General features: G+C 47.6%; 1 protein-coding gene across 2 annotated transcripts in view; it reads right to left on the bottom strand.

The window, feature by feature from the left end:
- The window catches only part of HEG1 (heart development protein with EGF like domains 1), a 79,369-nt gene extending 70,524 nt beyond the window's left edge, over nt 1–8,845 (bottom strand). Inside the window, exon 1 of one of the 2 annotated variants that reach the window (XM_019554214.1) lies at nt 8,689–8,845. In XM_019554214.1, the coding sequence (XP_019409759.1) occupies nt 8,689–8,767 (79 nt within the window). In that variant the 5' untranslated portion in view covers nt 8,768–8,845. The remainder of the gene's footprint in view (nt 1–8,688) is intronic. The other variant, XM_019554215.1, reaches the window with a different exon arrangement.
- Between the last annotated feature and the right edge of the window lie 73 nt (nt 8,846–8,918).

The raw sequence follows: 8,918 nt of genomic DNA on the forward strand, positions 1-8,918 counted from the left end.
CAACAGGCTGGTATCGGCCATCGGAAGCAAGGCAGCGTACAAACTTCATAATCTGCTAGATGAATGCTACATGATTACAGCAGATAAAGCAGTCCTCGGTACAGCTAATTAATTGTTTCCATCACTGAAGACATAATCGAGGCTGCAGGAGTGCAGTTGCTAAAAATTAAACAAAATATGTCAAGACAGATGCTAGAGGGAGAATATCTTTATAACCATCCAAGCAGGCAAAAACACAAGGTAAAATAAGTCACTCCAGTGGTTTACAGCTCCCATACCTCCTACCCCTCTGCAAAAGGCTCAGTACAAAAATCTCACTCCAAATGATGAGTTTATGTAATCCAAAGCAATTTATTGTAGCACTTAATCTCCAACTGAGATCAGATCTCTTGGAGCGAGCACGGCCCATACTCAGCATTAGAGACGGTTTCTGTTCCAGAGAGCCAGCTAAATAAGCAAGACAGACAGAGGATGCTGCAGTCACTAATCTATTTAACTGAAGTCATGCAGGACCGAGACAATGCTGCATAATAACTTTGCTCATGTGAGCTTTGGGATACCTTTTTCAACTGAAACTGCAGGAAGGGTTTTGGAAGACAGCAAAAAAATAAATAAATAACCAGGAGGCAGAATTTGGCTAGGACATCACAATATGAAAAATGTCATAGGATCTTTGCAGACACATGGGGATTGTCTTTTGCTCCCTTCCAAAGCTGTTATGAGAAAAGTGCATTAACATTTGTGAGACTCTTCCTCAGTCTGATGAAGGGTGTTTGTACCCAAATGCTTGCAAAGAAGAATCTTTCCAACTATTTGAGTTGATCTAATAAAAGATATGGGTTTTACCCAAAGACACTTGTCTGCTTAATATCTGCAAGGTGTTACAGCAAAGGTCTTACTGGACATCTCAGCCAGACTGCCAAGTTATTTTTATACCTGGCTGGATACTCCTTGCATGAGGTTGCCCAACTATCCTGGCAAAGTGAATAATTATGAGAGAAGAATTTGACCCAATATCCTAGGAATTTGCATGGAAAACCCTAGAACGCTCCCATCCAGAACTCGTTTTTACTCTGCTTAGGGACACACTCATTTTTTTTCTTCTCTTTCCTCCCCAGTGCTCTGGGATCTCACGGGCACTTTACAGCAGATGAAGTTTGAAAGCAACATTACAGTAATTCAGGCAACAGCTTTGTTAACAGCTTGGAGAGGCTGAAGTTTATAGAACTTCCTTTACTCAGGGGACCTGCATTTTTCTAAGATTATATTATTACTTGGGCTGGCTGCACAGCAACACAACATCATTTCCCTTTTGGGTGGAAAAGTTCTCTCCTTGTCCTCCGACTCTCATGATTTCAGCCCGAAAGGATGAACATAAACCTTCTGCATAAGCAAAAAAAAATAAGGAAGCAAGTCCTCTTGCTGCAGCAGCAGGACACCAAGGTACAGCACAGCAGCGTTAAAAAATATATATCCACCTGTACACAAATGAGTTATAGGTGCATGACAATAATTTTCCACAAACTCTTCCAAGCTTTACTCAGAAGATGCTCATGCTCCCTCTTTTTTCTGGCATCTATGAACGTGATGGCAAATGAGTTTACCAGCATTCACCGGAGCAGGAAGCTATAAAGTGTATGTTACAAAATGCCTGTGGAAAGTGCATGTAGCAGTTGTGATCAGGAGTATTCCCTCTGGAAACCGGATCCGAGCCGGTTAGGGCAGCCAACAGGGAAAGAGAAAAACATCCCATCTGACCTCTGAGTCCAATCAGACAGAAACAGCATCCTTCCAGGTTGAAGCCACGCTTGCAGACTGAGAATTTTTTGCAGGGCGTTATGGGGCGAATATTTTTAACAAAGAAGGGATCTTTTCTCGGAGGATCCCAAGTAGCTGGGAAAACTGCCTTTAATACTCCTTTGGACCCCAAGACAGCACGATTGCAGTCTTAATAAATGCCTCAATCTGGCCCTTGGGCATTTCACAGATGTCCGCCCTGCATGTGTGTTATAAGAGAGTCGCTTAATGAAGTGGAGTAAATGAATTAACCAGGTGTGAATCTGCACGTAAAGGTGCCTTATCTAAAAGGGGCATAGAGCAGGGGGGCAAAAAAGCCTTAAAGGTTTCCAAATGCTACCAACCTCACTGAGAAACTCATCTCAGCACAAGAAAAACAAACCCCGCTAAATGGGCTAAATTTGCTGTCTGTTCAAATTAGAGCACAGAAATGCAGGGCAGGTAGGATCCAAAAGATGCCTCTTTCCCATCTCTCAGCAATGTTTGCAGACCCACACAACCTGTCTTTTTTTATTTCACTTCATTTTTTAAATCAGTGCATGAAATGACTTTGATAGGAAACTTGCCATTGTGGCTGATCAGCCCTTCGGCAGGGCTCTCGCTTGGATGTCTGACTCGGCGGAGAACAAGGAAAATGCACTTGATCCTTACAAGGAAACCAGCAGAAAGACTAGGGATAGGATTTCTACATCACGGAAGCATTTCTGCTGCACGGATAGCTTTTATTTGTTTGCCTGAGACTTTTTAATGAAAGCTTTTCTCACTGCGTGGCAGACACCTTTCCTTGGGTAAATCCGATTTCTTTTATTACCGGGGCGGGCAATTATTTCGGGCGGAGGGCCGCTTGCTGAGGTTCAACAAGCCATTGAGGGTGGCATGACAGGCAGCCAGGAGCACATAAATATTAATTTTCTAAATTTTTTAGGGGCCCTGCAGGCCGGATAGAATGGCCTGGTGGGCCACATCCGGCCCCCGGGCCACATTTTGCCCACCCCGGTATTAGACCGACTCAAATAGTTGGACAGATATCTAATAAAAAAGATCGGATTTACCCAAAGAACCTCGACTGTCCATGTCCTTAGACCAACACAGCCACAACCTCCACCCTTTTCCACCATATTTCCTTTGTGTTTTCATTGCCTTGTGCAAGTGCCTCGGCTCTGAGTATTTCATAAATAAAATGACTGCTGGCAAATTAAGTGCGGTTAAAGTCTCCGGCCTTCCTCGGAGTATGAGTAACGATCGCATCTTAATTTCAAATGGCGCTGAACACGCGTTTCAGGCCTGCCTTCCCAGCATGGCTTTGAACTTTAATTATAGATTCATAGATTTTAAGGCCAGAAGGGAGGCTTATGATCGGCTCTCGTGCACCGCGCAGGCTAAACAATCTGTGCTTGTTTGCAGTCAAATCTGCAAATTAACCTCTGGCTTCAAAGGGAAGAGCGAAACCCTCATGTGCAAATGGCTAGGGGCTGTGATTATATAAAACAAACAAATAAAAGATGGTTCATTAGTTAGCGAAGGAGCTCAAGGACCAGACTGATGGGCTTCTCTTGTCTTTCAGTGGTCTCAAGAACCCTCTTCCCAAGAACGACTCGAAGCATCGCGGCTCTGAACAAGAGCTCTGACATCTGAGACGCCCGCAGCGAGTCCCAACCACCTAACGTCACAGCGTTCAGGCCAAAACCACAACAACACGCAAGTCATTTCACGCAGAGCCATTTTTTCCGCTGCGTGTTGGGAAAACCTGGTCTTTGCCTTTCAGTGTCAAGAGTAGATCTGCACTCGTTTTGTGTCATTCGAACCCCAAAGCCCTGCAGAAACCGGCTCCTGCAACTCCTCGCCCATGTGGCGGAGATCAGACACAACCGCAGCACGGAACGAGCCATCATGAATAAAACCAACCTTGCATTTCACTAAGGAAAATGTGATCCTACAATTCAAGTCCAGTGGAAGCTGAGGTGCTTTCCCTGGACTTGGCATGTTTCTAACCCGGTGCAGTACAGTCTAATTGAAGTTTACACTGTGCCATTCCTGCAACGGTCCCACCATGCCTGGCAGGTCCCCCCCGGGGAAGTGGGTGGTTAAGACATGAGCACCTCAGACTCAGGAGATTTGAGATCTAGTCTAGGCTCTGCCACAGATTTCCTGGTTTGACCTTTGATAAGTCACTTAATCTCTCTGGGTCTTGCTCCCTGACCCTTTAAATGAGGAGAATAAATTTGCTACCTCCCCAGGTGTTAAGAAGACAAATCCAGGAGCGTTATAAAGTGTCCATTAGGAGCCAGTACTAATGCCTAAATATGACATCAATAGGGCAGTAACAGCAAGAGGTAAAGTAAAAAAGTGACTGAGACCTTCAGCAGAGGAGAAGAGATGGGTGTCCCAGGTTTAAAATAGGTGTCCAAGGAGTCAGGGGAAGGAAACAAACTTCCAGATAACCCATAGGACAGGCTAAATGCTATACACACACCTTGGTTTCATCAGTATTATTAATTTGCACCCAAGTACAAATTACTGCACTGTACTGTACCATCAGTATTATTAATGTGTACCTAATTTGCACCTAAGGAACAGCCCCCAAGGAAACTCATTCACTGCCCCTTATAAAAGCCGGATTACTGTTGCACAGGCAGGTTCTCACCAAATCCAGCTTCGATTAACGCGTTGCAAGAATAAACCTTTCCCCTTGTTTTTTCCAGCCGCAAGAAAAGAAAAAAAAAGAAAAGCAACCTCCACAGCAAATGCAATTACCCTTCTTAAACTAAGCAGCGATTACTGCTTAGTTGGGATGATCTTAGGAAGTGCGCTGAACTCCTAAGCTTGTACGCAGAGGCGACAGCGCTAGCGCTCTGCGTCCGGGGTACAAAACTTGTGGCAGCTTCGGTAATGCTGGTTCTGTTCAAATATTTCCTCCCACTTCACACAGCGGCCCTTGCAGTAACACGGCACGCGACGGACCCACCCCGTAGCAAGCGTTAGAAGTCCTGTGTACACAAGTCTTTCGTTCTGGTACCCAGACACGGGGCCTTGAAGCTCTGTTCCCTGCACCTGCGCAATGAGTAGCTATTTAGACCAGAGCAGGATGCACAACGGCAGCATTTTGCACCTGGGGTTTACACCGGAGCAAGTGGCTCCCGAAAGTGAAAGTGATAAGGAATCAGGCTCACAGACCCCAGGAATCATGAGATTCTCAATAACGATAAATGGGAGGGAGGCAGGAAGCTGTCTCCCCTTCTAACCCTGCTTCCTGCCCCAAAACTCACCTTCTTCCTGCTCCTAAACTCAGCCCTTCACCGCAGAGTGCTTCAGAAAGTGGGGGGGATTACAGAATGATACAAATGTCATGCTGGAAAGGACCTCAAGAGTTTATCTCAGTCCATCCCCTGCACAGAAGTAGGATCAAGAATACTTAACCATCCATGACAGGTGTTTGTCTAACGCGTTCTTAAAAACCTTCAGTGCAGGAGATGCCACAAGCTCCCTGGGTAACTCATTCCAGCGTTTCACTACTCCTACAGTTAACAATGCTTTCCCTAATACCCAGCCTAAATTTTGGCTGCTGTAAATTAAGCTGATTTCTTCATAGCCCATTTCACACAGTTATTTCTTGGGTTCAGAACAAGCAGCGGCAAAGACATCCAAGGCAGCAAACAGCCTGGAAAAGAAGGAGGGGGAAAAGACCAGCTGATGAAAGAGGAGGCAGTTCCAAGGCTCCCGTCACCTTGTCATCCAAATGCCTTAAATGCCAAGGCAATGGGGACAACAGGGAAGAAAAGCAGGTGAGGCCAGCCGATTTGCAGAGCTGTGGGCCCAGCCTAGGCAGAAACCTGCACAGTCCCCAGGTGCGACCACTTGTTATCACTGTATTATAATCCCGTGGAAAGGCCACAAAAATAGGGATCCAAGACCCACAGCACAAACCCAAAGTGAGAGGCAGTCCCTGTGCCAAAGAGCTTACAGCTCAAAATCCGTGAGACGGGCAGTACAAGAAGGGCAGTGTTTAGCCCTGCCTTACCGGTGGGAACTAGAAGGAATCAAGTGAGTTGACCGAGAGCAAACAGGACGTTTGAGGCAGAGCTGGGCACTGAACCCCAAGCTCTCCAATCCAAATGTAACTGCTTCACTACCTCCTTAGTACAGTGTGCTGCCAAAATAACACAAATGCTTAAAAGAAGGAAAAGAAAAAGAAAAAGGCAGCCTAGACAGTTTTAGCAGCCCTACAAATCCAACCACTGGTCCACCCTTTCACCTGGCTCCCAGCTCTACTTTTCCTGAACCCATCCCTGCCTGGATTCAGCGTCTATCAGACACAACAGATGAACCACCTTGTTTCTGCAGCGCTCTATTTAAGCCACTACACAATCACACACTGTCCTGGTGCAAAATGGCCCATTACCAAGAACAGAGGCCAAGTCGGAGGTCAGGAGGACAAAGTAGTGCTGGAAAGCCGGGATCACACCTGCCCACATTCAGCCTCATAGAAACCACCCCATTCATGGCTCCCTTTGACGAGCATCCGTGTTTAAGACTGAAAAGCCTTGCTGCCCCCTCTGAACTCCTACTCGCTGCTGATACCATCAACTTTCAAACGCTGCTGAGAAAGAAGTCTAACCTCAGAGCCATGTCACTTGCTGCAAGATTTAATCTGCATTTCCACGTAGACACAGTGCGGGGAGTTTACAAGAAATGCAAGAACACAACAGGTCTCCGGTCTTTCAAAGCTCATCAGGAAGGTGGGCCAGACTAAAGATAGAAGTGTCTGCATCTCAAACCTGAAATGACTCAGGAAAGAGATCACACCAGACAACTTATATAATGTAGAATAATCATCTGGATTGACAAGCACATGATCTTAGCCACCATCTCGTGCACTTGGAATTGTTAGGACATTATGTAATTTATTATGTTATGTGATATTACCAGCTTCCCAGCAGCTACCAGGCTATTTATCACCTCTCAGTCTTCCTCGCAGCGATGTCCCCAGTTCCTCCTGGGTTCGGATTCATATAATTCATGAGTAACTAGCAACCCTGTAGCACGGATACTATGGAGAACAGCAGCCTGGACAATTCCTGGGCTAAAAAAGCAGATGCTCCCATTAAACCCATTTTATTTGAGGGCTTCTGGGCAGCTCTTTTTAGTTTTCAAACTTTAATGAATGAAATGCATTCCTACCCCAGCAGGATTACATAAAAACGATGCAGGGCACGTAGCTGAGATGAAACGATACATTTTTCCAACCACCTAGAAACAGAGGTGATCCTCGTCACATCACATACAAGCACCTTGCAATCTATCATGGGTTTTATCCTCACAGCATCCCTGTCATCTCGGAAAGCTTTATCATCCCCTTTCTATAGCAGGGAACAGATGCTCTGACTAGACCGATTTGCTCACGGCTACAAGGTGGCTGAGCTGAGACCAGAACTCAGGTCTCCTGAATCTGAATCAAAGCCCCCCATCCACTAGGCTAGTCTTTTCCCTTCTTATGCCATCTTAATGGCTTACGAGAGTCATCGCTTTTTCCAGTTCTAGTCACTTCACCCAGATGTATATTTCTGTTTTATATGCATATGTTCCATTAAAAAAGGACACGTAGGGCACACTAACACGGGAAAAAATGTTGTTTAAAAACTAGTTTTAATCGTACTTCCTGAAATTCTCTAAATAGCACAATGCGATCGTCAGACATTCTCCCCCCCAGCAGATATTATCGGGTGAAATGGCATCGCTTCTTTTAAACAGGTGGCCAGCAATCATAGCGGTCCCTTTCTAGCCTTAGAAACTAGGCAGCTATATTTACGATGGGCTAGATTCCTTTATATTCGATAGGAAGCCAGGGCCAGATTTCAAACATAAAGGAATGAATCCCGCGCAGAACTAGGCGTTCATGTCGGAAAAATAAGTGATGCTGCACGGGATCTAAAAATTATCTCCACTTTCCTCTCTGAAAAAATATCACCCATGGTGAGTGCCCATACAATAGCCACGGGAGGTGCTGAGAGAGAGCACCAGTCTAGACAGTAAGCGGATACTGTGCAAGTGCCCTGTGACTAATAAGATGATTTTACTACCTACTGTGACTAGTCCCCCGTTCAGCACAAATGCCGCGGCAGCGCAGGGCAGAAGAAATGGGTGTTCTTACCGTGACTATACTGACCCTACGTTTAGTTGCTATATGCCGGCGGCCAGCACGAAGCAGGGGCCAGGGCAAATCCAAACGGACACCGTATCTGGGCAGTATGCCCGCAGAAAAATCCTTATCGTACCTGTCAATTCCCTGCCTTAAAAGTTTTGCATTATGCCTGGTAAAACCTGCACCTGGGAAGGCAGCAACAGCCCCTGCCAGCCCGGCGCTGATAAGAGACTCTGTATTGGACCAGCTTTCTGGGCTGAAGTTTTGCTAGCTTCACCGTTTTCATTTTCACTCCGGTTTTAAAACCTGGAAGCCCTCCTAAAAAGTAGGCGTGCGATGTTTTTTTAAAAACAAAAAAAACCCGATTGCGAGGGATTTTTCTTTTTTCTCCCCCTCCGCGTCTCTGCACAACCCTTCACCCGCTCGGTCCCGCTACGAACCGAGCATTAAAGCGATCTGCGAGGTCTTCCCCCCCGGCCCCGCGGGCGCACCTTGCTTTGCTCCCTCCGCGGGCTTGGCGGAGTTGGCGCACGCGGAAAAGCCCCCGAGCCGATCTGCACATCCACGCTTTAACCCCCCCGGGGGACAGGCTGTAAACCCAACTTCTCCGCGGGCGCGGGGCTGCGCTCCGGGCAGAGTCCCGGCACGGGACAATGCGGAGGGAAGGAGGGAGGGAGCGGCGGGGCAGCGCTTTGCTGCCCGTGCTTGCCCCTTCCCGAGAGGGGACCCCGAGCATCCTCCCGCCGACTCACCGCGCTCCGGCCGCGGGGCCGCCGCCTCCAGCAGCGGCGGCGGCAGGAGGAGCAGCAGCAGGAGCAGCAGCCCGGGCATGGTGCTGGCGGCGCTCAGCGGGCTGCCATGGCCCCGGGCAGGGGCGCCTCCCGGCCGGGCAGTCCGGCGGCCGCAGGCTCCTCCTCGCCTGACATCAGCGCCGCGGGTCTGCCGGGGCGGGAACGACCGGCCCGCGGCGCCTCCCTCCCCC

The sequence above is a fragment of the Crocodylus porosus genome, unplaced genomic scaffold (genome assembly GCF_001723895.1).
Source record: "Crocodylus porosus isolate Cpor-Errol unplaced genomic scaffold, CroPor_comp1, whole genome shotgun sequence".
Lineage (NCBI taxonomy): Eukaryota > Metazoa > Chordata > Crocodylia > Crocodylidae > Crocodylus > Crocodylus porosus.